General features: G+C 47.6%; 1 protein-coding gene across 2 annotated transcripts in view; it reads right to left on the reverse strand.

Annotated features, from left to right (window-relative positions):
• The window catches only part of LOXHD1 (lipoxygenase homology PLAT domains 1), a 169,413-nt gene that overhangs the window by 64,675 nt on the left and 76,908 nt on the right, over positions 1-27,830 (reverse strand). For both annotated transcript variants that reach the window (XM_070627589.1, XM_070627588.1), the window contains exons 15-23: positions 25,536-25,612; positions 24,430-24,626; positions 21,786-21,978; positions 16,079-16,239; positions 13,301-13,775; positions 12,660-12,814; positions 10,834-10,967; positions 3,484-3,653; positions 2,332-2,436 (exon numbers count right to left, since the gene is read on the reverse strand). In XM_070627589.1, the coding sequence (XP_070483690.1) occupies positions 2,332-2,436; positions 3,484-3,653; positions 10,834-10,967; positions 12,660-12,814; positions 13,301-13,775; positions 16,079-16,239; positions 21,786-21,978; positions 24,430-24,626; positions 25,536-25,612 (1,667 nt within the window). The remainder of the gene's footprint in view (positions 1-2,331; positions 2,437-3,483; positions 3,654-10,833; positions 10,968-12,659; positions 12,815-13,300; positions 13,776-16,078; positions 16,240-21,785; positions 21,979-24,429; positions 24,627-25,535; positions 25,613-27,830) is intronic.

Consider the following 27,830-nt stretch of genomic DNA (forward strand, 5'->3'; position numbering starts at 1 on the left):
AGTGTTACAGCAGAAATTTAAACCAATCAGTCAAGCTTGAGTCCATGCTCTACCACCACACCACTGTATTAGAGTATGAGCACCTTAAAGTCAGGAATTAGATCCCTTCATTCTTCAAGAATGCTTGGCACAGAGCTCTGAAACCACAGGGTTTTGAGTAAAGACATGATGACTACTTGAGGAACTGGCTCCTCTCTGAACTCAAACAGAATGGCTGGACAGGTGGCCCAAGTAGATGGCTGACCCCAGCACTAAATGCCACCTTCTCTGAGTACCTTGGCAGAGATGCCAGAATGACTCCAAGACTCTTTGAGCATCTCATACTGAGGGTACCGTGGGACCCATTGCCTGAATCTCATTGGAGGCTTGGAGGAGCCATGTTTTCCCAGGTTGTTATTAAGGTAGAGATAGAGTTAGGGCTACCTCTGCCATTAGAACAGAAGGAGAAAGCTGGCAGCAGACAAAGAGAGGAGACCACTCACTGGACTAGGGAGCCCCTTCGTTATGGTTTTGAAAGACAAACAGAGGGATGGTTCCAGGAAAGGCACCGGAAACGGTGAAAACTTTCAGAAAGACATGGGAAAAGACTGACCACCCACGAGATCGGGCACCAGTACCTGGGGAGAGGATCCTGAAGGGGAGGTGAGTCATATGGCTTCCAAACCCTTCTCCGTGGGAGAGCCAGCAACGAGGACAGGAGAGAGGCAGGGGCTCTTTGCCCCCTGGAGTGCAGAAGGACCGACCTAATAAGACTTAGGAAGAATTTCTAAAGTAGCCAGCACTCACAATCTAGGTAGAAAAGTCATCTTATGTGGAGATTTTTAAGAAAGAAAGGAACTGCCTTTCTCTGATGGCGCCAGTTGCATGCAATCTATCAAGAGTCAGAAGCGTACAAGAATATACAAGGATGGAGAAAGGATAGTCTCCTCAATAAGTGGTGCTGGGAAAACTGGATAGCCACATGGAAAAGAATTAATTTGGACCCTTATCTTACACCATATACAAAACTCAACTCAAGATGGATTACGGACTTAAATGGAAGACCTGACACTGCAAAACTCCTAGAAGAAAACATAGAGGAAAAGCTTCATGACACTGGTCTTGGCAATGATTTCACAGGCATGACACCAACAGCACAGGCAACAAAAACTAAAACAAGCAAGTGGGACTACATCAAACTAAAAAGTTTCTCCACAGCAAAGGAAACAATCAACAGAGTGAAAAGGCAGCATACGGAATGGGAGAAAATATTTGTAAACCATATATCTGATAAGGGGTTAATATTCAAAATATATAAAGAACTCCAACAACCCAATAACAAAAGAATGAATAAGCCAATTAAAAACGGACTGAAGATTTAAATACACATTTCTCAAAAGAAAACATACAAATAGCCCCCCCAAAATACTATTTGTTACTAATTATCAGGGAAATGACAATTAAAACCACAATGAGTTATCACCTTATGCCTGTCAAGATGGTTACTATCAGAAAAACAAAAGCTAAGTGTTTGTGAGGATGTGGAGAAACTGGAACCCATGGACATAGTTGGTGGGAATGCAAAATAGTGCAGCTGCTATGGAAAACAGTATGAAAGTTCCTCAGAAAATTAAAAATAGAACTACCATATGACCCAGCAACCCCACTTCTGGGTACATATCCAAATAACTGAAATCAGGATTTGAAAAGACATCAGCACTCCCATGTTCATTGCAGCACTATTCACAATAGCCAAGAGGTGGAAAAAACCTAAATCTCCGTTGACAGAAAAAGGGATTTTTAAAAAGTAGTATATATACACAATGGAATACTATTCAGCCTTAAAAAGAAGGAAATTCTCCAATATGCAAAAATCTAGATGGTCCTTGAGGACATTACACTTAGTGAAATAAGCCAGTCACAGAAAGACGAGTACAGCATGATTCCACTTATATGAGCGATCCAAAATAGTCAAATTTTTAAAATCAGTAACTGGATTGGTGGTTACCAGGAGCCGGGGAGAGGAGGAAATGGGGAGTCATTAACCAACAGGTATGAAGTTTCAGTTTAGTAAGATTAATAAGCTCTAGAGGTCTGTTGTACAACACGTACCTATAGTCAACAATAATGTAGTGAATGTATTAACATATTAAAACTTGTTAAGAGGACAGATCACATATTAAATGTTCTTCCCACAACAAAATAAAACAATAAAGGGGAATTCTTAAAAATGATTTTTTAGAAAAGAGAGAGCTAGATGCATGACCAGGATTTCCTTGGAAAGTTCTGGAGAATCTCCCAGGCTCCCTGGGGAGGAATGTGGGTGAACCACGCCCTGCCTTGCTTTCTTACCAGTGTCATCTTGCGTGCCAAAGAGCGTGATGAAGACGTTGGCATCTGTGCCCGCATTCTTCTTGTCCCCGGTCTTTATGGTCACCGAGAATGTGGTAGATTTATCTGCCAGAAGAGGATTGGGGCGAAGTAAGTGGTAGATTGCTCCTCCCGTGAACGGAGGATAGAACAACCATACAGAGCACGTGTCTATGTTCATGTTGACCATTTCTGTGATTCGCTTTACTTGCAGCATGGGTTGTTGTGCAGTTGCCTTTAGTCTGGAAACTTTCTGAAGGCAGAGATGAGGTCTCCCCCATCTCCAGCTCACACAGGAAGTCCTCAATCAATAAAGTTATAGGATGCTTAGGGGGGACTAGGGGTGACTGTGCGGGTCAGAGGCTCCTCCAGGAGCCCTGATCTGACTCTTCCAGGTTGGGAAGAGTTTTAGGGAGGTGCGTTTCCAGGAAGGGAGCACAAGCATCATAGAACTCGAAAGTTCATTCTTTCCCTTGACAAAAAGAGGGCCCAGCCCCATGGCCAAGTGGTTAAAGTTCTGAGTGCTCTGCTGCAGCAGCCCAGGTTTGCAGGTTTGGATCCCAGGCACAGACCTACTCCACTCACCAGCCACACTGTGGTGGTGTCCCACATACAATATAGAGGAAGATTCGCACAGATGTTAGCTCAGGGACAATCTTCCTCAAGCAAAAAAGGAGGAGGACTGGCAACAGATGTTAGCTCAGGGCGAATGAGCTTCCTCAGCAAAAAAAAAAAGTATTAAGAGCAGATAATGTGCCTGGAGGGGAGGATACAAGACTAAGTCAGAACCAGCTACAACTATTCTATTCTATTCTATTCTATTCTATTCTATTCTATTCTATTCTATTCTATTCTATTCTATTCTATTCTACTTTATTCCATTCCATTCCATTCCAGACAACAACTCCATGCTAAGCCATGTACTTTATACCCAGTCTATGCTAGACCTGTGGGAATATGCCCCCTCACCTCCCCATTCTTGCCATGGAGGAATGAGACAGCAGTATAGATAGAATGCCAGAGGAGGAAGCGCCCAGAGCTCACGGAGGAGGGCGTGAAGGTGGAGGCCTAGGATGGGGGAGAGGCAGAGGGGGGGACACTGGAAGGAAGAAATCAGCCCTTAGTTTAGGAAACCTTTCTGCTCCAGGGCCAGGCTGTCGAGGGGGTTGCTGTCACCACCTCCCCCACCCTCCTCGTCCTCGCTCGGTGGCAGCACATAGGACTCATCCACTGGCAACAGCTCCCTGGATAGCTGGCCATCATCCTCCTCCACCGCCAGCCAGCGTTGGCACGGAAAGTAGTACCTGTGGGAATGAGGAAAGGTGGAAATGTCTCCTTGGGACGGTCTCATGAAGGAGCAGTCATGGGCCATGAAATGAGAGGCCCTGGTGGGGCTCAAACCCTCCCCTGCCCAAGCCCCGGCCCTCATAGCATTGCCCTCCGATTCTACCCAGCCTGGGCATCACCCCACGAGAGTCCCTTTCCTAGAGGAGACAACAAACAGGGGGACATGGTCTTCAGATAGCCCACTGAAAATGGCTACGTGGTGGTGTCTGGAGCATATCAGACCCTCAATCAGGGTCATACTGGAGGTGTCTGGAAGAAGAGGGGCGTCTGGGGACTGTTCTAGTCTTTTCTGGCATTAATCTGTCAGCCAGATCTACTTTAACAAAGAGTGTTGTAGGTGTTCAATACCTAAGTGTGGAACTAATGGATTTTAACGTCAAGTTTCTGGAAGGTACAAAGAGTGTGACTAAGTGGGCTGCACAGGAGACAGCCGGGGCCATCGAGGGAAGGGAGATCCAAGTGACTCCTGGCTCTCCCACTTAGCATAGTCATGCAACCTTGAATAAATTTCTTTACCTCTCTGAGTTCGCATTGCCAGATTTAGCCAATAAAATCACAGGTCTTCCAGTTAAATTTAATATTAGATAAGCAATGAATACTGCTTTAGTGTAAGTGTGGCCTCTCCAGTATTTGGGATATATTTATACTAAAACGTTATTTGTTGCTTATCTGAAATTCAAATTTAATTGGCTATGTTTTATCTGGCAACCCTATTCTGTACTTCAGTTTACTGTTCTGTAAAGTGAGGATAATATTGCCTGTTTTATAGGTTGTTGTAAAAGTTACATTAGTTAAACATTTAAAGTGCTTATAAAAATGCCTGGCTCTCAGTAAGAATTTGCTGACTCTATTGTTGCTATTACTATCTGTATTTCCCGTTCTTTCTCCTCAGCGCATGCCTGGGAACTCCGTAGGCTGTGGGCTGGACTATTCCCCTTGGACCCCAAGCTCCCAGAACAACTCAGAGAGTCTGAGACCACAGCCCATCTCTAAACCGGGGCATTCCACCCGGTGTGTGCCCCTCCCCTATGGCTGTCCAGATGCATAAGATGCATTCAGGGACTGGTCAAAGTCCGGAGGTGGGAGCAGTGTAGCCTGAGGGTCTCTTCTCTGTCTGAGCCCCACATTCTCCTGCAGTCCTCAGTGACTCCCAAGGTCGACATGTTAGAGGAGCAGAACCAGAGAGCGCTACCTCAGCCCGTGGGCTCGGACGGGGTGCGGAGCTGGCAATTTTTTACTGCAGGACGTGGACCTAAAGGGTGAGAGGAACTCAACCTAGGACAACATGGACTAAATTGTGAATAAATTAGTGTTTAAATGAAAAATGAACATTGTTCTACTTCTCAGCCTTTAAATGTATGAATGGGAAAGTTAAACTTTTATTCAACCAAATAACTTATGAATAATAGGCTTTAGCTCTAAATTATGGCCAATTAAGGGAAAGAGACAGAAATAAAGGAGTAGGGTTGAGGCAGAGGCAGAGACAATGAGTGTGTGGGAAGTCGGAGAACAAGGACAGAGGGAGAGAGACGCACGAAGAAAGATCCACGGAGACTTACATCGGGGCACAGAAACAGCCAGAAAGACAAAAAGGGGGAGCCGCAAGCCCTCTCACGCCCGCGAAGAGCGCATGCGCGCAGGGAATCGGGCAGGCTTTCCTGGAGCGCCAGCCTCTCTGTCCCTGAGATTCCAGAACTGCGACATTGAAGTCCATCAGCTCGCACACAGCTGCGGCATGCGCGCATCCAGCTCCCTGCTGGGGAGAACCAGAGCGGGCGCCAGGACTGGTCTGAGTGCTGGGCGCTAGCCTCGGTCCTCGAGGCGCCAAGAGGCACTCACAGAAGGTTGGGCTACTGACCCCTGCCTCTTCATCCCACAGAAAGAAATCCTGCTCAAGCAGGTCTCAGGGTCCTGGGCAGGGGAGTAGGCAGGAATATTTAAGGAGCAAAGGAGGAGAGAGGCGTGCAGTTGTTCTGACCAGATGTGTTTGCCCCTCTGCTTAAACAGGGGCAATGGGAGGAAGGAGCCAGGACTTGGGGGAGCTGGAGGTTTAAAGGGAACGTTGAAACAAAGCTTGGGACTGCTACAAGTACACGTTTCACTTGGAAGTAAGAATTGAATGAGCAGACTGCAAAATTGGATGTTGTAAACTGTACTTAGTTTTGAACGGACTTTCCCACTTTGTGCATGGACTAAAGGCTGGACCACATCAGGTCTAAGTCACCTGGTGATGCTGGTAGAGTGTGTGGCAGCAACAGCACGGGTCTGGAACTCAGGAACTTTGGGTTTGTGTCCCTACTCTTCCCCTAAAGTGCTGCGTGGCCCCTAGGCCCCAAGTCTCCTCACCAAGAAGGCTGGGTAAAGTCATCTGTAAGGTTTTTTCTGTCTCAATGTTCTGTGACCCCCAAGATCCCTGGAGGAGTGAGGGGTTCCAGAGAACTCCTTGCTGGGTGAAACTTAAGGGGGGAAGTTCTGATAATGTTTTTGTTCAACCCTCCCTGGAAGGCCCACGTAACATGTTTGCCCAATGTAATGGAATTCAAGGATAGCATCTGTCTTCAATGATTCTGGATCTTAGGGGACCCCCCCCCCACAAGCCATCAGTCAGAGCAGGAATCTATGTCTTGGGGCTGAGAACAGAGGTGGAGAAAGCATAGAGTGTCAGACTGAATGTGGACAGACCTCAGGATGCCAAATACATTCCTAACTTGTGTGGCATTTGCCTCTTTCTCTTTGAAAGTGAGAGCATTCTATTATATTGCAGATCAGAAATGCAGCTAGAGTATTAAAAGAGAAAGGAAGACGGGGCAAAGCCTCATTTAATCAACAAGTCAATGGATGTGGAAGGGGTGAGAAAGCAGCAGAGCCAATGAGCAGATGACTCAACAAAGATGTACTAATTCCAGACCGTATACCCCCAAATATCCCACCATTTCTGCCATGTGTTCTGAAACCCCAACATTAGAGGCTTAGAGTTTTGGTTATTGAAGGACGTAGAGTTTTTAAGTCCCTTGATGATGTATTTAGAATCTCTTGGCTATAAGGGATCTTTAAGAGCAAGTGCATGGCCAGTCACATCTCTTTCCAATACAAGGATGACCATGGAAGCATCCATTGATGAAAAGCCTCCATCACTCTGGGTTCCTGAGTGATCATATTGAGCAAAGTCCCCTGATGCCCAGCATTGGACGTGTAGTATGAGCAAGAAATAAGCTTCTGTTGTGTTAGGCCACTGACTTTGTAGGGCTGTTTGTTACTTAGCAGAACCTAGCCTATTCTGACAGATACAACTTGAGACATCAATATGGCAAATATTCTCAAATAAATGGTCACTGAAGTGATGAAAGTGGAAGAAGTTGCCCAGGAAGTGTATATTTAATTATCTGTCTCCCCTGCCAGGCAAACCATAAGCCCATGAGCTCAGGGTCTCCTTGCTCATTGCTATGTCCACAGTCCCTGGCATACATAGGTATCCATAAATATCAACAGAATTGAAAGGCGTTGTCTCCTCTCCAGGTGAAACATCCTCATTTCCTCCTTCAAAATTCCAACAATAACACCTACGCTTCTTAACGAGCCATCATTCCTTATTGAAGATGCACTTTTTTGCCCCTAACATTCCCCCTAGAATGTGGAGACTAAAGCCAAACCAGGAATTGTCTGAGCAGAGCAGAGGAGAGCAGAGAGGACCAGCATCTCCTCATTCTAAACATGATGTATCTGTCAACATGAAAATCTATCTGACAATTTTTTAAACTGTCATCTTTTCAGAGTGGCCAAGGGGTGGTCCTCTCAGGCTAGAGGAGGCAGGATAAACTGCAAACCACCATTAAAAAGGCTTTTCTGCATCATCTTGATCACCTCCTGCCAGTTTGGGACTCCTGTAAAGGACCCCAAGTACTCTCTACTTGAAAAAAAAGTATTCTTTTTCTTGGTGATTAAATTGCAGATCAATAAACCTTCTGTGCCACCTTCCCACCCCTCATCCCCTTCTCCTGGTGTTTCCAGCTCAGGCTTAGCTGCTCTACAGAGCAGTCTTGGAGGCCACAAGGGCTGGGAGTGGTCCTGCTGAGAGTGCTATCCATCTCCAGACATCATAGCTCCTGGACCACTCTAAGCGCTCCCTGGGTGACCTTAAAGTGGGTGGCAGGGCCTCCAGGGTGTCACATGCTCTCCCAAGCCCATCTTCTCAGGACAGCATCTCCCATAGGTGCCTGACCCCTGCTGGAATCTCCCTACTCCTTCCCTCTGTCTTCCTCTCTCCTTCTCTCTGTCTTGCCTCTCAGCCTCCGGAAGTCCTTCCCATGAAATCCAGCCAGTCACGAGCTTGGATATGTTCTCAAGTGACTTGGATAGGTAAAGTAACTTTCCCAAGGCCACAGAAGCCTGAGCAGAGACCTACCTGGAGGAAACATGAACCGTTGGGGGAGGAAGTGCCAGGGAGAGGGAACAGCAGATGCAAAGGCCTTGAGGTGGGACCATGTCTGTTGGGTTCAAGGAATAGCATGGAGTGAGCAAGAGGGAGACCAGGAGTAAGCGATAAGGAAGGGGCGGGGGGCAGGCCACTGGAAGTGCTCTGGCTTTACTCTGAGTGAAACTGGAGCCTTTGCAGGTTGTTGAGCAGAGGAGGGACACCACCTTGAGGTCTGGACTGCTGTAGACAGTAGGAGGGCCCGGGTGAAGCAGAGGGATCAGTGAGGAGGCTTTGACCAGGGGCTGGGGAAGATGGGGAGACAGAGTCTGACTCGCTTTCCTGAAAAAAGAACCAGCCAGTGGATTAGGAGTGGAGCATGAGAGGCAGAGAGGAGTCGAGGACGTCCAGCTTGCTCGAGGCAGGTGACTGGGCCAGGGCAGTCCAGGGAGAAGTCCGAGTTCGCTTATCCTTTTGGCTGCCAAGGCCTTATTCCTGAGCTAATAAAGGTTCTGGAAGGGCCCAAGCACTGTTGGGAAGGTGGCATCTCTCAGACAGAGAAAGAGAGAGAGAGAGGAGATTCACTACTCTGATTGTTTCCTCTGAACGTCTGTAATTTTGCCTATCTCCCGGAGCAGGTTTCGCTCAGAGTCATTCTCGGCTTGTAAATGGTTGGAGCCAGCTCATCACAGAGCCCTTAACTGCTGCTTCAACAAAGACGTGTAAATGCACAACACCAAAAGAAAGGAAGAGGAGGAGGTGAGGGAGCAAGGAGTGGAGGAAGGAAGGAAAAAGGGAAAGGGAGTGGAAGAAGAGAGACGAGTAACTAGAAGATTCCATTCACAAGAGTAATAAAAATAAAAAATACTTGGGCATAAACTTAACAAGAATGTGTAGCAGCAATGTGTAGAAAATTGTAAACATTACTAAAGGAACACTTGGATAAATGGAAATATGTACCTAGAGGGTAGCACTTAATGTTCTAAACATGCAATTCTCCACGCATACATTTAATGGCATAACAATCAACATTCCAATAAGATATTTTTTTAAATCACTTAATGTCTTGAGTTGCAAAGGTAAGAATAGCTAATATTTTTAAAGAATAATGAAAGAGGACAAGTACTGACAGATATTAAAATAGATTATAAAGCTACAATAATTTAAAAATTGTTGGGCTGGCCCAGAAATGCCAAATCGATGGAACGGAGTTAACTGACCCTAACCGAGCTGCAAGGGGAAGCTAGGAATGTTCACAGTGTGTGGTTGTCCTCACGTTTTTTGCAGTATTTTATCCTTTTCAAGCTTAAATGCCTTAGATTCTCAGAGCACCTTGAGAGAAGTAAGTTGGTCAGGCATCATTAAGCCCATTTATCAGAAGAGCAAATGAAAGCTCATGAAGGTGGAGCAACTTGTGCAGGGCGTCCTGGTGAATTTTTAGCAGCGGATCTACCCCAGGTCAGGACCCTGGTTCCAGCCATGGGGTACGCCGTCACAATGACCTCACGGAAATCCATGACATCAGGCTGTGTGTGAGCTGTGCCTCAGTCTCCCCATCTGGAGCAATCTTTTGGGTTGGTGGGGCAGGGTGGAGGTGGGAGACGGGGTGAGCCCCCAAGAAGGGGGCATGCTCCAAGAGACACCAGGCTGCAGGCCAAGAACTTGTCTGATTAACCAATATTTATTTGCTGGGTGCTCACCACATTCCAGGCACTGGCAGGCCCTCAGCAGCTGCGCGACCTACTCAGGATCTTGCCTGCTTCCCTCTCTGCCTCCTTTGGCCCCTCCCCACCATATCTCAGGGCCTTCTTTCATGTCTACTCTCCTTTGGCTCCTTTTGCCCAAGAGGCAATGTGGTCTCATGGTGGAAACACATCAGATTTATCATTGATGGTCTGGGGTTCTGGGTCTGGGTCTGGCTCTGGCACAGTTTGGCTCTGGGGCTGCGGCTTCACCTCCCAGGGGCGTGGTTCCTCCAGCTGTCAGGAGGGCAATACCCATTTCCCCACCTAGCTCACGATGGTCGCTGTGAATCTCGAGGAGGGGCCAGCAAAACTGACCCACCACCTGCTTATGTACATCCCACAAGCTACGCATGGATTTTACATTTTTAAACGGCTGAAAAAAATCTAAAGAATAATAATATTCTGTGACCTGTGAAAGTTACATGAAATTCAAGTTTCAGCGTCCATAAATAACGTTTTGTTGGAACACAGCCACATCCATTCATTTAGATATCACCTGTGGCTGCTTTCCTGCTGCAAAGGCAAAGTAGAGTAGTCAAGACAGAGACCAAATGGCCTCCAAAGCCACAAATATTTCCTATATGGCCTTTATGGAAAAGGTTTGCCTACCCCTGGTCTAGAACATTGAAACAATGTACTGGAAGTCGCTTTACACATGGAAAGACTCATGGGTGACAGTCTAGACATGGAGACTGGGTCAGTGAAGGTCTGGCAGGGACGGAAAACCCGACTTTCTGAATTGCCCGACCTCGGTGACTGGATTGGACGTTTTTACCAGACTGTCACCTGACAGGGCAAGTGGCTCCAGGGAGCTTCCCAATGAGGGAGAAGGGAGGTGAGCAATGCCCACCCAGCCACCTACATGGGCCAAACCCACTCTGACCATGGCAGACATCACAGCCACCCCCACCTCAGCCCTCTTTCCAGGACTATCTTAGCGGTAGGCATGGCCTTCCCTCCCTCCCATCCAGCTGCACTCACGTGATCTCGTTGTTCATGTCGGTGATGTCTATCCTATCCAGGAACCAGCCTGGTCTGTTGCCCGAGTTGTCATGGCGAATCCGAATCTTGGTCAGGGCCCCCAGGTCAATGGCGTAGATGGTGAAGGTATCTGTCTAGGAAGGACCAGGGTAGCACTCAGAGGGATGGCAGCCCTCCCCAGCTCGCCATCAGCTTCACCCTCCCTGAAGCCAGCAAGTGTAAGACCCAAACTATCAAGGTCAGGGTGGGGGTGTGTGGGCAGAATGGGAAATGCAGTCAGTTGTCTGGTGTTTGGTCTAAGCTACTGTTTTTTAACCTGCCTCCGCTAGGGGGTCTTCTCACTCTCACTGTGAAGGGGGGGTGGACTGGGAGGGCCAAGGTGACCAAGAGAGAGGGTCAGAGAAGACAAGTTGGCTGGATGCCCACATTTGTGTTGTGTGGTGTGTATGTATGTGTGTGTGTACAGCCTAATGCTTGGGTGTCTGCTGAGACCCTGTGCTGCGTGTGCATAATCTCCTTCACCCACAACCTGCCATGAGCCAATGCGTAGATTCTCCACATATTTTCCACATTTGCGTCCCCTCCACCTTGCTCTTTCTTGCTCTTTCTCTATTTTTTTCTGAATCATTTGAAAGTAAATAGCAGACACCATGATCCTTCACCCCTAAATTCTATAGCATAGATTTCCTACCAATAGGCACATCTCATATAATTACAGTATCATTACCAAATTCAGGAAAGTTGACATTGACACAATATTATTATCTAACATAGAGTCCATATTCAAATTTCATCAATTGTACCAGTTCTCTCCTCTATAGCAATTTTCTTCCAATCCAGGATCATAGTGGCTATAAATTTTAAAGGAAAGTACTGAAACACAGAAATAAACCCTGATCCTCGAGTCATGGGAAGGGAGTGTCGAAAGAAAAAGCAGGAGGCCTCTGAAATAAACCAAGCCACAAGCCCAGAAGTATTTTAATGGATTTAGTTTATTTCTTTTCTTCCTCTGTGTTGATGAGGGAACCTGGCTTTGGGATGGGGGCAGGAATGCGAAAGGTGAGATAGGGGAAGTCTTCTGGCGAGAGGCTATGTAAAATCTCAAAGGACAGAGGGGACAGCTGTATTTTCCGTGCTTTTCGCACCACACCCAGAAGAGGGAGATGAGTGCATTTCTTTGAATGCTCGAAAGCCTTCGTGGTTCCCACTGCCTCAGGGTGCTTCTCAGCCTATCTTTCAAGGCTCTCATGCCTCCCCATCCCCTAAACTGGTCTCATCAAGCTTCCCAGAGGCAGCACCCACCACGGCTCAGCATTAACCACAGTGCAGCAGGAAGACTCCCTGTCCTTGAACGTCCTTCCACATCTCCACCTCCACATCTTTGTCAAGTGGTCCTGTCTTCAGCAAACACTTCTCACTGTCATCTTTAGACATCTATACCATACTCATCCGCCAAGGCGCAGGTTACATCTTTCCTCCCCAAGTTTTCCCCAAAGCGCCATCTTATGGTGAGCACTTCCTCCTTGAACCTCTGCTCCACTCAGCACCTGAGCGTCTGCTACCAATACTATGATACTGTCTCTGGTTAGTTCCTGTGGGCTCCACAGTGCTGGAGCCCGACCTGTGCCTTCCTTATATGCTCGCAACAAATTGCTGGTGCTTACAGAGAAGATACTTCCATTATACCTGATGGAATTGGACAAAGCACACTGCGGGACACACAGAAGATGCTGGGCTGGGTGGGGCTGCCCTGGAGATCACCAGAGGCTTCCTGTCCTCCATCTGACTGCCCACCACCCACCCAAGGGCCAGAGCCCGCACTCTACCTGCCCCTGCTCAAACTTGTTGGACTTGTCCGACTTCTTCAGAGGCCGCTCGCCCGTGTCCCCGTACTCCTCGCCATAGATGGTCAGGTAGACATTGGCATCAGTGCCGGCCTTGGGCACGTTCCCTGTGATCACTTGGACCTCATAGGTGTTGGCTGGGGACACAGAAAGATGCGGCATTGAGGACACCTGGGCCTTGGGGTGGACCTGAGGCTCAGCCTCTCAGATCCAACCAGACTGTGGGAGCAGGAAGGACCTATGAACACATCCACATCTATCCTAACCGGAACTGAACCCTCCTCCCTACCCAAGACTTTCCTTTTCCATGAAGCCAAGAGGCTGAGAGTCATGGCAAAATTCACCCTCAGGAACCCTCCTACCTTATATCCCCAATGTTGAGTTATAGTGAGTTTTATCAGAGCTCCTCCTAAGGTCGTCAGTTCCTCCCAAGAGCCTCAGGACAAGGGCAATGCTAAACCAAGAGAACTATCCATGGTGGCATTTCAGACACAGGTCAGGAGAGCTATCTGGGAACCATGATGGGTGCCCACCTATGGGGCCTCCACATGAGAGGAGAGCTGGGCACCCTCCCCGTTCACTGAGCCCCCTCAGGGGACTGTCCGACCCCTCCTCAGGCTTACGCTCAGGACCCGACCGGCCGGCCGGCACCAGCTCCACAACAAGTTCATTGTCCTCCTTGCCCCGGGCCAGCCAGCGGTGGGCTTCGAACTTGTACTCCTCAATCACCTCCTGCATCCCCGGCCCGAACTCCTCCTCTTCCTCCTCCTCCTCGTCCGTTTCCTCCTCCTCCTCTTCGGACGAGGACTCTTCCGAAGAGGACTCCTCCTCCTCCTCCCCTTCATCCTCCTCATCACTGCCTTTCTTCTTCTTCTTCTTCTTCCTCTGCAGCTTGGCCTTCAGCCGCTCCTTCTTGAGCAGCTGCCGCAGTTTGTCTTTCTCCTTCTTCCTCCGAGCCTCCTCCTCCGGTGTGAGGTCCACCTCCCGCACCACCAGCTGCCGCAGCCACACCGTGTCCACGAACCAGCTGGGCCCGAAGCCTTCGCCCGTGTGCCCAAGCCGGATCTTGAAGATCTCACCCACATCTGCCGCCTCCAGCTGTGCAAATCACAGGGCAGTGGCTGGGGCAGCCCTCAGTGTCCTCCCTGCCTCCCCTGCGGGACCAGGCACGGGGCTGCAGGATGGAGAGGCTCGGGGCTCCCAAGCTTGGACGCTCCCACCGGCTCCCTCTCTCCTACACACCCAGTCCGGTTTCTCGGCTGGTGTTCCAGGAACTCTTGCTGGTACCTCCCTCCACCCAAACTTATTTCCATCTAAACCTCTGTGATGGTCAAGCTGGTCTTCCTGTTTCTCTCTCTCTCACACACACACGCACACACGCATCACACTCATTCCTATTACTCCTGTTTCCACATCTTTGTTCATGCAGTTCCCTCGCCAAGAATGCCTTTATCCCTCCTCTGCCGCTAACTAAAACCTATTCATTCAGATTCCTCAGCTTTATTATTAGGATTTTTTTTTTAGGTTGTGCTTTTCTGTGTTCTCTTTCCGAAATTTTTTCAGCATTAATCACACATCGTTTTTGTAATAAACCAAAAAATAGTATTATTTTTCCAAAACAGAAATCTCTCTCATGCCCCCAGACCTCTCCCCCAGCACATGGCCTCCTTCCTTCCCGAGAGCTCCGAGGAGCCCAGAGCTTAGCCGTGGTCCTGGCCTGTCCTGAACGCCCTCTTTGTCCTCATGAGCTCATCTCTGCCCTACTCACATGGGAATTCCTAAGGGCAGGGATCAATCATGCTCGTGTCTCCCCCTCATGGACCTAGCACACGGCTGCCTCAAGTTCGTGGGTTTAGCTTTTCTTCAGAGGATCAAGTCCTCGGCCTTTGGTCTATTCCTCTATTCTGAGCCTCACAGTGAGGTGCAGAGCTCAGGGGAGGGCTCGAGTGGGGTCCCTGCTGGTCGGGCCACTCTTAGGGCTTCCTCGTGCTGATGGGCCCTTTCTGGGTGTTTGACACATCTCAACACCAGTCCCACCATTTCTCCCACTTGTGTGACAGGGAAACTGAGGCCCAAGGCTGTCCCACAAGATGCTCACTGGCCCATCATTGGAGTCCAGACCTAGACAAGAACTCAGGTCTTCTGACTCTGGTCATGAAGCTACGATGCAGCCAAAACCACCTTTGTGAGAAAATTATCAGCCAAAGTGGAGCCCAGGACCCCCAGGAAAGGGGAATTTATTCTTCTCAGCTACTTAGGGGATATGCTCTGGATCTGGGAAGTCCCTACTTCAGCACATTTAGATCTCCTCTCCAGCATTTTCCAGGTCACAGCATCCCTGCCATCAACCTCTCCAGGGAGGCCCGCTTGCTGTCCCCTTTCCCCCCATCTGTCTACCCAGCATCCACCACCACATCTAGCCATGCAGTCGGTTGGCATCGAGAAGATGCCCTCCTCTGTTGCATGTTCCTTGACTACTCACAATTTCCTAAGTACTTTCCCTGACATTGACTATTTTGATCCTTCCAGGGACGGTGAAGTAGGCCTGGCAGGTACTATAAAGCTACACTTGAACTGATACAGAAGCCGAGGCAGAGAGGTGAAATGCTAGGGCCTCTGCCTCCCTAGCAGTCATGAGGGAGCTGGACTCAGTGAGACCCCCCACAGTGCTAATGTTCCATAGCCCTGTGATCCCAGCCCTACTCTGAGGATCTTCTCTGAGAGCACTGGCTTACAACTCTTTGCTGAGGGCCAAGCTGCTTGTGACACACAAACACACACACAGCACCCAGCCTGAACATTCTCCTGGCACACACATATCTTCAGACACACATGCACACACACACACGTACTTGTGTCCCTTAGAGAACATTCATGTGTCCCGCAAGGGGCATCACCTTTGCATCCTGCTCTCCCACCAACAACATGCTCACATTCTCATCTCTTTTTCTCCTCTGCTCACAGGGAAGTGTGGAGCACTCAGCACACAGCCCGGAGACCCCCAAGCCCCCCTGTATCCTGCCTGGAAAGCACAGCCCTGCCCTTGGGCCAAGGGATCTGTAGAATCAGAGACCGCAAGGCTGGGAGTGGATGTGGTAACCAGGGGCCTAGTGCGGAACCTTATCTTGCTAAATTAGGATCATCTACTCCAGCAGTTCTCAGAATTGGCAGCATATTAGCTCACTGGTAGAGCTTTTAGAAGCATACCTGAAAACACATCCCACCATAGAGGTTCTGGTTTAACTGATCCAGGTATGGACCAGGCAGCACTTTTTCATAAAGCTCCCCAGGCAATTCTAATGAGAAGCCAGGGATGAGAACCACTGATCTAGTCCGATCCCTCATTTTCAGGCTTCCACTGGGCCCTCTGTTGGCACCCCCACTGTTTCACCCACACACACCTGGAACATGTCCTTGGAGGCCCGGTCAAAAACTTTTGAGCGGCTGGAGAGGAAGAGCACTTCTGTCTTGCCTTCCTCACCATAGATCTGCATGTAGACTCTGGCAGTGGTGCCTGCGCCGCCCACATCCCCCGTCCAGATCTCAACCTCGTAGTGGACCACTGGGCAGGCCCGTGGGGGAGAAATGGGAAATTTAGAAATAGTAACAATAGCAATGGTAGCAACAAAACAAACATTTCCCGCACCTGTACCATGTGTCTGGTGCTTCATGGGCATTATCTCATCTAATCCTCTCATCAACATCATGTAGGTACCATCATTCTCACTTTGCAGGTTGACAGACTGAGGCTTAGAGGAGTTGAGTAGGTGGTGGAAATGGCAAACCCAAGCAATCAGACTCCAAGGCCCAGTCATCCGCTGAGCCACATGTGTCCTCTGGAACCAGGAATGAGGAGTAGTCAGTACAACAGCTGACACTCTCTGTTGAGTGCCTACCCCTGGGCAGACACCAGGGGGCAAAAAGAAGTAAAGTCTGTGTTTGTTTCTTTTCCTTATTTTCACTAAGGGACAAAGGGTTGAAATTATAATTTTCATTTAAATATGTGCCCCTGTCAGATGACATCGGCAGATACATCTATAAGAGAGAGTTGTCTGTATGGTGAAGTAATACTTTATCAGGCTACTGGAGGGTAGAAATGTGTTACAAGTATGCACCACCAGAGGGCACTTCCCACTGGAGAGCAAAATGTCTTCCAGAACTGTGGGACCACATTTTTTCAAAGTGACTCATACAAGACTTGCCCTCTCAGTAATGCTATAAGGCAATATCACGATTTTTTTTTTCAAGTTAAGACTATGATTTTCAACAAAATGGAGGATCTTCCATTACTATAGCAATGTGAGAAATTGAGGGTTGAAAACTAGAGGACCGGCTGACAGCCTGAAGAAGTTGAACTAGAGATACCAAGCTCAGCTGGCAGCAGGGGTAGGCTAGTACATGGACAACAGGGGGATTCAGTAAAAGCTGGCATTCTGGATGGAGAGAACCTCCAACCCCATTCCCTCCCTCGGTTCTCAGAACAGCAGGCAGCCAGGATTATACAAAATTAGGATAGATAAAAATGAGCATTCAGAGAGCAAGAACCAGCTATTGGAAATTAACATGTGATAGCTGAAATGAAATATTCCACAGCAAGGATAAAGTCAAGGACAGCTCTCAAGAACAAAAAGGAAATTTCCCAAGAACAAAACGACAAATGACAGTGAAAAGATAAGAAAACTGGAGGAAGCCCAACATCTAATTCAAAGTTCAGTTCTAGTGAGAACAGAAAACAGGGAGTTGGAAATTATCAAAGAAATAATACAAGAAAATGTCCCCGGAACTAAAAAGTGCTTCTAAGATTGAAGGAGCACACAAGTTGCCAGAACAATGGATGAAAGTAAAATCACAAAGGCAGTGAGGACATCATGAAATTTCAGAATGCCAGGGATAAAAATAGGATCCCATAAGTATAAAATCAACATACATAAATCAGTAGCATTTCTATACACTAACAATGAACCAACAGAAAAAGAACTCAAGAACTCAATCCCATTCACAATCGCAACGAAAAGAATAAAATACCTTGGGATAAACTTAACCAAGGAAGTGAAGGATCTATACAATGAAAACTACAAGACTTTCTTGAAAGAAATTGACGATGACATAAAGAGATGGAAAGACATTCCATGCACATGGATTGGAAGAATAAACATAGTTAAAATGTCCATACTACCTAAAGCAATCTACAGATTCAACACTATCCCAATCAGAATCCCAGGAACATTCTTCACAGAAATTGGACAAAGAATCCTAAAATTCATATGGGGCAACAAAAGACCCAGAATTGCTAAAGCAATCCTGAGCAAGAAAAACAAAGCTGGCTGAATCACAATCCCCAATTTCAAAACATACTACAAAGCTACAGTGATCAAAACAGCATGGTACTGGTACAAAAACAGGTCCACAGATCAATGGAACAGAATTGAAAGCCCAGAGATAAAACCACACATCTATGGACAGCTAATCTTTGACAAAGGAGCAGAGGGCTTACAATGGAGAAAAGAAAGTCTCTTCAACAAATGGTGCTGGGAAAACTGGACAGCCACATGCAAAAGATTGAAAATTGACCATTCTTTTTCACCACACACCAAAATAAACTCAAAATGGATCAAAGACCTAAAGATTAGGCCTGAAACAATAAGTCTTCTAGAAGAGAATATAGGCAGTACACTCTTTGACATCAGTTTCAAGAGAATCTTTTCGAACACTATAACTCCTCAGTTGAGGGAAACAATAGAAAGAATAAACAAATGGGACTTCATCAGACTAAAGAGCTTCTTCAAGGCAAGGGAAAACAAGATTGAAACAAAAAAACAGCTCACTGATTGGGAAAAAATATTTACAAGCCACTTATCCGACAAAGGGTTAATCTCCATAATATACAAAGAACTCACATGGCTTAACAACAAAAAAACAAACAACCCGATCAAAAAATGGGCAGAGGACATGAACAGACATTTCTCAAAAGAAGATATAAATATGGCCAATAGACACATGAAAAGATGTTCATCATTGCTAATCATCAGGGAAATGCAAATCAAAACTACACTAAGATATCACCTTACACCCGTTAGATTGGCAAAAACATCCAAAACCAAGAGCGACAAATGTTGGAGAGGTTGTAGAGAAAAAGGAACCCTCATACACTGTTGGTGGGAGTGCAAACTGGTACAGCCACTATGGAAAACAGTATGGAGATTCCTCAAAAAGTTAAAAATAGAAATACTCTATGACCCAGCCATCCCATTACTGGGTATCTATCCTAACAACCTGAAATCAGAAATCCCAAGAGTTCCTTGCACCCCTATGTTCATCGCAGCATTATTTACAATAGCCAAGACGTGGAACCAACCTACATGCCCAGAAACTGATGATTGGATAAAGAAGATGTGGTATATATACACAATGGAATACTACTCAGCCATAAAAAAAGACAAAATTGGCCCATTCGCAGCAACATGGATGGACCTCGAGGGTATTATGTTAAGCGAAATAAGCCAGTCAGAGAAAGACGAACTCTATATGACTCCACTCATAGGTGGAAGTTAACATATTGACAAGGAGATCTGATCGGTGGTTACCAGGGAAAAGGGGGGGGTGGGGGAGGGCACAAAGGGGGAAGAGGTGTACCCACAACATGACTAACAATAATGTACAACTGAAATCTCACAAGGTTGTAATCTATCATAACATTAATAAAAAAAAAAATAGGATCCCATAAGCTCTCAGAGAGAAAAATACCCAAAGAGTTAAATAGCAGAATGACAGCAGACTTCTTAACTGCAACACTGGGAGCTGGAATATGGTAGAATAATTCCTTCTGAACTCTAAGGGAAAATGAGTTTTAACTCAGAATTCTATAATAAGCCAAACTATTGGCCAACTGTGAGAGTGGACTAAAGACACTTACAGACATGCAAGGTCTCCACATTTCTCTTCCATCCACCTGTTCTCAGGAAGCTCCCAGTGGAGAATGTGTTCTACTAAAATAAGGGAATAAACTAAAGAAGAGGAAGACATGACATCTAGGAAAGAGGAAATCCAACCCAGGAGAAAGAAGAAAGGAGTTTCCAAAGAGATGGTAAAAAGGAAGTTCCAAAGGACAGCCTCATGGCAGCATAGAAAGCAGGAAGACAGAGGTTCCTAAAGGAATGTCCTGAGCAGGGAGTGGGGAGAAGGAGACAGAGAGGAAACCAACAGAACTCCTGTTGGGCTTGAATATATGAAAAGGATTTTAGTTCCTTTGGAGATATGGGCATAAGGCGGGGTTTATGGGCCAAATTGTGTCCTCCTCAATTGATATGTTGAAACCCTAACCCATAGTATCTCAGAATGTGACTGTATTTGGAGATAGGGCTGTTAAAGAGGTGATGAAGGTAAAATGAGGCCATTAGGTGGGTCCCAGCCCAATATGACCAGTATCCTCATAAGAAGAGAGTAAGACATAGACATGCACATGCACAGAGGAGAGACCAGGTGAGGACACGACGAGAAGCGTACATCTTCAAGCCAAGGAGAGAGGTCTGAGAAGAAACCCAACCTGTCGACACCTTGATCTTGGACTTCCAGTCTCCGGAACTGTGAAAGAATAAAACTTTGTTGTTTAAGCCCCCAGTCTGTGGTATTTCATTAGGGCAGCCCTAGCAAACTCATACTGATGGGTGGGTATATAGATGGATATATAGAAAACTACACAAACAAAAAGATGAGGCTATTAGGAACTCCAGAAAAAAAAGTTGTACAAAAGCTGAAATGTAATTATCATACAGTAGTTGTCTCAGCAGTGAATAATATTTACATGGTCATAATAATGTAAAAATTGAATATCGTAATTTTATCAAATGCTGGAAGGAGGGGAACTGTGTGTGTGTGTGTGTGTGTGTGTGCACGCAGACACCCATCCATGTGCACATGTGAAAAGGGCGAAATCCTCCTCTTCTATAATAGAAAGTCAATAGTTAAGGCCTAGGACTGAAAAATCAACAAATTGGTAAGCATATTATTGAAAATATGGAAATAAATTTCAGAGAAAAAGCTAGAGCAATTAAAAATTTGTTACCTCTGAAGAAGGGGGATGAGGGAGGAGGAGGAGGTAGGTAAGGAAACTACTGTGTTTTTATCTGCGTCTTGTTAACTGGTGCATATATTACTCTGGTGGAAATGTTTTAATTTATAAAAAGAGGGAAAGAGTTGATTCTTCACACTGGCAGGTGCCATTACAAAGCACGTAAATGGGACACCGCCTTCAAGGAACTTGAGGAGAGAAAATGCACACATGGAAAGACACAGGAGTTCTGGAAGAGGAAGAGGTGTGTTGGATGGGGTTCTTTCCAGGGAAGCTTCCTGTGGATGTGAGCCTTGACAGCTGCTTTCAGGGGAGGTGCAGAAACGCAGAGGTGAGGGAAGTCACATTCTCTGTGCCTGGTGTTGATCCTGCTGTCCTCCTGACCCTTTAGATGGCCTCTTGTCTCTCCGACCCCTACCATAATCTAGGGCTCTCACGTCATGTGCAATGGGCAGCCAGATCATTTTGAACTTCACCTCCACTCAGAGATGTCGCCACCCTGTCCATAAAGGTCCCTCACCCCGACACCATTCCTAACCCTTTATCCTGCTTCCTTTTCTTCATAGTTCTTGTGTATTCTTTGTTTGTCTCCCCTGGTGGAATGTAAATCCATGAGGACAAGGATTGGTTCTGTTTTGCCCACAGCCGCCTCTACAAAGCCTAGGGCAGTGCTGGCACAGAGAAACATTCAATATGTACTTATTGAATAAATGAATGAATAAACAGCTTTATCTCCCTAGACAGTTTTCCCAGGGGAAGACACAGACTTTGTCTCAAACTCCTCTTGTACACAGGACTGAGAAGGTACATTTCTTAGGAAAACGATTTGCTGCCTTTAACCCAGGAAAAATGTGTCTCAGCCATTGAGTCCTCAGTCTCCCCATCTGTAAAATGAGCCCTTCTTCCCTCCCAGAACCATGATGCCAGAGACAATTGAAAGCCCTCCTTGGAGATAAGACCCAGGTCACCCCATAGTCCCTCCTCCTTCCCCACTACCCCATCCCGCAGGGGAAACAATGCTGATGGTCCCAGCACCATACATTTCTGGATCTCCATGACCTCGCTGGGATACAACTCCACCTCCAGGCGCCCATCGGCCTGGTTCTTGTCCAGCCAGCGGTTGGCAGGGAAGGTGTACTGCTTGCCTTGGCGGGGCACTCGGATCTGGACACTGCCCAGGAACCAACTGGCGTGCATGCCCGTGCTGTCGTGCCCGATCACCAGCCGGTTGATCTGGAAGGAAACCCAGAGAGCAGGTGAGCAAGGAGCCGGTGCTTGGGAACCTCCATACTCCCATCCCTACCCCCAAACACTGGCGCAACCTGCTCTCCTCAACCCAGTCTCATCTCCCCCAGGAGCGGGGAAGGCTCAGCAGTCAGAGGCTGGGTACCAGTCCTCTCCATCATCAGCCAGCTCTTCTGCCCAGAGCCTCTGTTCTCTCTTTAGTCCAACTCACCTGCGGGGAAGTTGTGAGAAGCACGAGGGGGAACAGGTGTGGCATGAACTTTGAAAGCTCCAATATGTACTTAATATTGTTAGGTGGTGTACTTAATGTGTACTTAATAATAATGGGGTGGCTGCACAAGGAAGCAAACGTTCAAAATGTTAACCATCTGCTTCTGGTAGCCATGGTATTGATCTGGCTTTGTTTTGTTTTAAACAATACACTATTGTGAGTATTTCTGCATTTCTTCTTTGACATACCCATCCTTTAGGCGACAGAATATGTGGAGCTCTGTGGTTCTGTGCCCAATTCCTCCCCTCCCTCTTGCACCTGGAGAACAATTTTTCTCTTTCCAACAACACTGGATAGTCCAATTGCTTTGCTATTTCACATTTTAACATCTTTGCCCAGAGGCAACATGGGTGACCTCATACATGGTCATGTTACCATCCTTATATGTACTTGGCTTTTCAATATTCAAATTGCTTTTATGGTTTTTTTTGAGATGCTATAAACAGGGCAGTTCCAACATCAGACAGAATTATCAGATGGCCTTCAAGATCCCTTCCAGCCCCCCAGGTTCCCTCTGTGATGGTTTGGAAGAGTGACGCTAGCCGAGTGTGGTGCCAAAAGGCCAGATTTAGAAAACCACCTGTGCGAGCCCTGCCCTCACTCTCATGAGTACTGTGCTAAGTGTCTTTTTGCAGCTGGTAACAGAAACACCGCCATAGCCTAGTGCATGTAGCCCGGTCCCCGGAACTGTGGAAGGAAACCAGCTACGTTTACAAATACAGCTGGAGAGCCTTTTGGGTGTGTGCTAAGGGACATGGGAGAACTTCATCTTTCTGTGGTGCTGGGACTGGGATGGCCCTAGGGAGTGACCGGCTGAATGAGTAAAGATGGGGACAGGTGTCTTCTACCTGATATGACAGGAAGCTCCTTGAGGGCAGGGACTGTCTTTCAATTCCACACCACCTAGCACCTGACATGGAGCTGTTGTTCTATGAGTAACAGCCAGGGTTTAACGAGCGCTTCCTACATGCGCATGTGTGTGTTACTAACAGAGTTAACGCTAACAGCAATCCCGTTAGGATCCCTGGTTGTTATGAATGACAAAACGGAGGCAAAGGGAGGTTAAGAAATGCACACACAGCAGGTAAGTGGACACGTGGGACCTAAGACTCAGGCAGTCGGCAGCCAGAGTCCTCGCTCCCAACCTCTTGGCCACACTGCCTGTTGAGGGGGTTCCAGAAACTCAAGGAAGGCCCCAAATGCCCCCATCCTGCCCTCAGATGTCTCATTTATCTGCTGGCTGCTCCCAGAAACCCTTAGTACAGGGAATAGAATTTCACTTTACAATTATTAATTCAGCTCCAAATGTAAATACATTTTGATCAAGGAAAAACTTGACTTAAGCTCATTATCTTTGAGATGTAAATGACTGACATGTGCTCTCTCACCAGAGTGCTTTTTGGTGGGGCACCTGAAATAGGATGAGGCTCCCGGAGAGCGGAAGGGGCCAGGAAAGGTGAGGCTGCAGCCGGGGAGCTTGTTACTGTCTCAATTTCCACAAGCCAAGCCCTGAGAGAGGAGGCGGTAACAAGAAGCCCAGCTCAGACATTTTTGGAAGTGTTTCCGACACTCAAGACCAGAGAGGGAGACCCATGCTTCTCCAGGCGAAGTGCTCAGACCACTTGCAGCACGGTCACCTGGAGTCTTGATAGAAAGAGAATCCTGAGTCCCATCTTCTAAGGCGGAATCTCTCTGTTGTAGCTCGGGAGTATGCACCGAAACAAGTTTCCTGGGCATAGTTCTGATGCACACTCAAATCCAAGTTTGGAATTGGGAAGTATTTTTGGCCCCTCTTTTCAGTTTTCCTTCTGCTCTTTTCTTTCCCTGCACACCCATGTCCCCTTCTCTGGTGTCTGGGACCCAGGTACACGGGTCCTGGATATGGAGGTAAAGGAAATGTTGGGACTACAGCCACTAAAATCATGCAATCCATAGCCAAAGAGACTCTGGGAGCTTAATCACTGTTCCCATAGCTTCAACTGTTCTAGGGCATCACTGAAAAACAACGTACCAAGTAGGCATTGTTTTCCCTTCACAATGGGTTCAACCCAGGTGTAGGGGAGTATGTGTGTGTGTGTGTGTGTGTGTGTGTTGTGTGTGAACCCATGTGTGGATATATGCATGGGGATGGGTGAGATGATGTTACGTGGTTTGGAAAGAAGACTTACAGTTCCAATGTTCAGGGTCTCGAGGGTGAACTCATCCACCCGGCCACGTTCAAAATAGTCTTTCAGGTTATTGTCAGAGACAAGAAGAATTTGCTTGATGGTGTCAGATTTATCCCCATAGAGCTTGATGTAGACTCTGGAATCCGTGCTGGCCCCAGAGACGTCCCCAGTCTTCAAGCTGATGTGATAGCGAAAGTCTGAGCAGTCCACGGCAGAAGGCAAGAAGAGAGTGGGTTAGTGCAGGCCCAGCAGGAAGAAGCGGGGAGGTAGAAGGCAGTCTGTAGCCCCAGGTGGGACACTAGGTGAGGGGTCAGCAACCCAACTCTTGCTCTAAGTAGCCCTGCGACTTGGGAGGTCTCCCCCCACTTCCGTGAAGTTCCCTCATCCCCAACATCAGAATCTAATACCTGCTCGGCCTGCCCCACAGGGCGTGAACGTGCTGAAATCATGCCATACTAAAGCGTAAAAAACTTAAAGGATCTACAGCAGCCACCTCATCCAATTTTTCATCTGATGGATGAGGAAATGGAGGCAAAGGGAGCATCAACCTTTGCAGACAGTGTTTAGCACATTCTGTACGCAGTATGATTGCTAACTATTCTGACCTCAGCTTTGTAAGTGAGGAATCTGAGCGCCAAAAGGTTGTATGTTTGGCTCCAGACGTCAACAGTTAAGAAGTAGCCATCCAGGAGTGAAAGCCTAATGTGGACCTAAAGCTCCCTATTCTTAAACAAGACACCATGCTGATGTCACTCCGTTTTATCACCCAGAAAGGTCTGTGTCATTTGTTCACAAGGGAGGATAAGAACATCTGGGGAAAGGTGAGTCCTTTGTAGCCAATGTTATTGCTTTTGTTACTCTTATCGGCAGGGGCCCATATGCGTCCAGAACCCCTCATCCAAAGAGACTGTGTGCACAGCGCAGACAGACAAAGAATTCCAGGTCCTCCCTCAGAGCCTCTTCCTCTCCACCCTCCCCAGCGCTGCCTCTGTGGAATGAAGTGAAGAGCACGTGCTTTCTCCAAGGGCTTGCTTCTGTGTAGCCGAGGGAGGGTACTTGTCTCACCAAGGGCACACCCATCACACCTGGTCATCACAACAACTTACTCTTCAGTGTCGCATTGCTGTCACTGGGCAGCAACTCTCGGACCAACTGCCCATCGTCTTTATCCTTGTCCAGCCACCTGGTGGGCAAACAGGGGGCCGTTAGCTCTTTGATTGGGGCAGGCTGACAACCAACCATCACACAATTCGTGCAGAGTCACCATGGAGGCCAGAGCTTTGAATTCTGCTAGGGAAAACAGTTCTACAAGAGCTCAGAACAAAGGATCCCCCTAGGGAGGGAGGACTGCCCTGTGGAGGTAATATTTGGCTGAGATTGGAAGGATGACAAGGAGTTAACCAGGAGAGGAGGGAGACACATTCCAGATGGAACAATATATGCTGAGATGAGTTGACCGAAGGCCAGTGTGGGTGGAATGCAGTGAGTGAAGCGTAGAGTGCTGGCAGATGTGGCTGGAGAGGTTGCAGGGTCACTTGATGTCGGACCTTGGCAGTCATGGTAGAAAGTTTGTCCTAAAAGCCATGAACATCTGTGTCACTGTTATCATCAAAAACAACCACCTCTTTTTCTAAGAGCCTACCATGCGCATGGCACTGTGCTGAGGGCTCTAGGGTGCAGAGAAGGTGGAGAAGATACACTAAGACCAATAAGACACAGCCCAGCCCTTAGAGAACCTACAGTCTGGTTAAGAAGATAGGACTGACTGGCCAAGGCACTGAAGACCAAGACAAAGAAGGATGCTGGACCAAAGTAAATGCAGCAGAAATTCAGAGAAATGAGAAAGGCTTGTGGTGAAGGTGCTTTGATCTGAGTCCTCAAGGATGAATGAGATTTGCCAACAAGGAGAAGCTGGGTCTGGACCCTGAAGGGCTGGCGTTTGATAGCTGTGATCCAACAATATGTCGGAGTGGGCTGTGGCCCCAGCTCTCTGTTGGTCATCCACCAGGGGGAAAGATATTGGATTGATTCATCTGAAAAGCACTGTCCCGACTGAGCATGGAGACCCAGCCTGAGAAATCAGACAGTGGTGGAAGCACGAGCTGTCCGGGCTCCAGTACTCAAGACGGTCTGTGATACAGGGTGATGACAGCAGAAGAAACACTCTGTATTCTCCAGGGCAACGGGGAAACCAAGACACTTCCCTCCTGACCAGAGTGTCTCTCCACTTGTCTCCATCTTGCTGCTTGTCTTTGCGTCCACCCTATTACACTCCCACGAGGAAGGCAATTCCCAGGCCATAGGACCTATCCAAGGAAGCCCAGGCACTGCCTCCTCACAGGTCCCCCTGACACAGAGCTCAGGCCTCCCTAACCCACAGTCCTCTCTGGCAATACCTGGTCCCTAGGACCAATGCAGGCAATGCTGTGTTCTCCCCAGTCTCTGCTCTCTCACCTGCCTTCCTCAAGCACATGATCTTAATTCCCAGGGGACCTTGCCGTCAGCCGGCTGTTAGCTAGCACTAAAATGTTAACCGACAATTCAGTTGTTACACTTCCCATGGGCTTTGGTGCTGTGAGTCTAGAACGCCAAAAAACGTTTGCTATTCCAAGACATGAAGATACAATTGCAGAATTCTTGGCATTGGCAACAGGGGAAGGGAGAGACATTCGGGAGCAGGCGACTGCTGGCTAGAACCCCTCCATTCAACCCATTAGGAACCTCCCCCTCTGTCTGTCCTGTGAGGTCGCTCTGGCCTCTCCCACAGACATGGAGGTGCAGGGGAGGAGGCTGTGATGCAGCCCTGGCCGTTCCCAAGGACAGGAAGGATGGAAAATTGGCAGGCCCTCGGCCATCGGAGAATCCCGTCGGCTCTCCCCTCCTTCTCTCCACCACTTCTCCATCCCCAGGCCCTCCCCGGCGGTGAAAGGAAACTATGACTTGTCATTTCAGTTTCCACCTAAACACTTATGGGATATTAATAGATATCTCCAAATATAGCCGTTTTCTGTCAGCTTCAAACACTTCAGCCCAGTTTCAGAGTGAGATGTTGCTAAAAGAATAAGCTAGTCTGCTTGGGATTTTATTACTCTTTCCCTGGACTCACAAGCATGTGCAAGTATGCACATGCATGCACACACACACACACACACAAATACACACCTGCCGTAGCTAAAACGCTCGCCACGCCCTGATCCCGGCAGAGAAGTTTTGGTAAACAGGCCTGGTTTGTCCTCCTCACCCAGGAACCCAGGAAGTTAAAATAGCAGCTCAGGTGAAAAAAGAAGCAGTGTGTGAGCTCAGGCTCTAGCTTCAGGTTCTTCAAATTCCTCCCGGGTCCTGAGTCGGCAAATGCCATCACCAAATGCCTCAGCAAGACGTAAGAATCCATTTCTAAAGAA

This window comes from Equus przewalskii, chromosome 7, assembly GCF_037783145.1.
Source record: "Equus przewalskii isolate Varuska chromosome 7, EquPr2, whole genome shotgun sequence".
Lineage (NCBI taxonomy): Eukaryota > Metazoa > Chordata > Mammalia > Perissodactyla > Equidae > Equus > Equus przewalskii.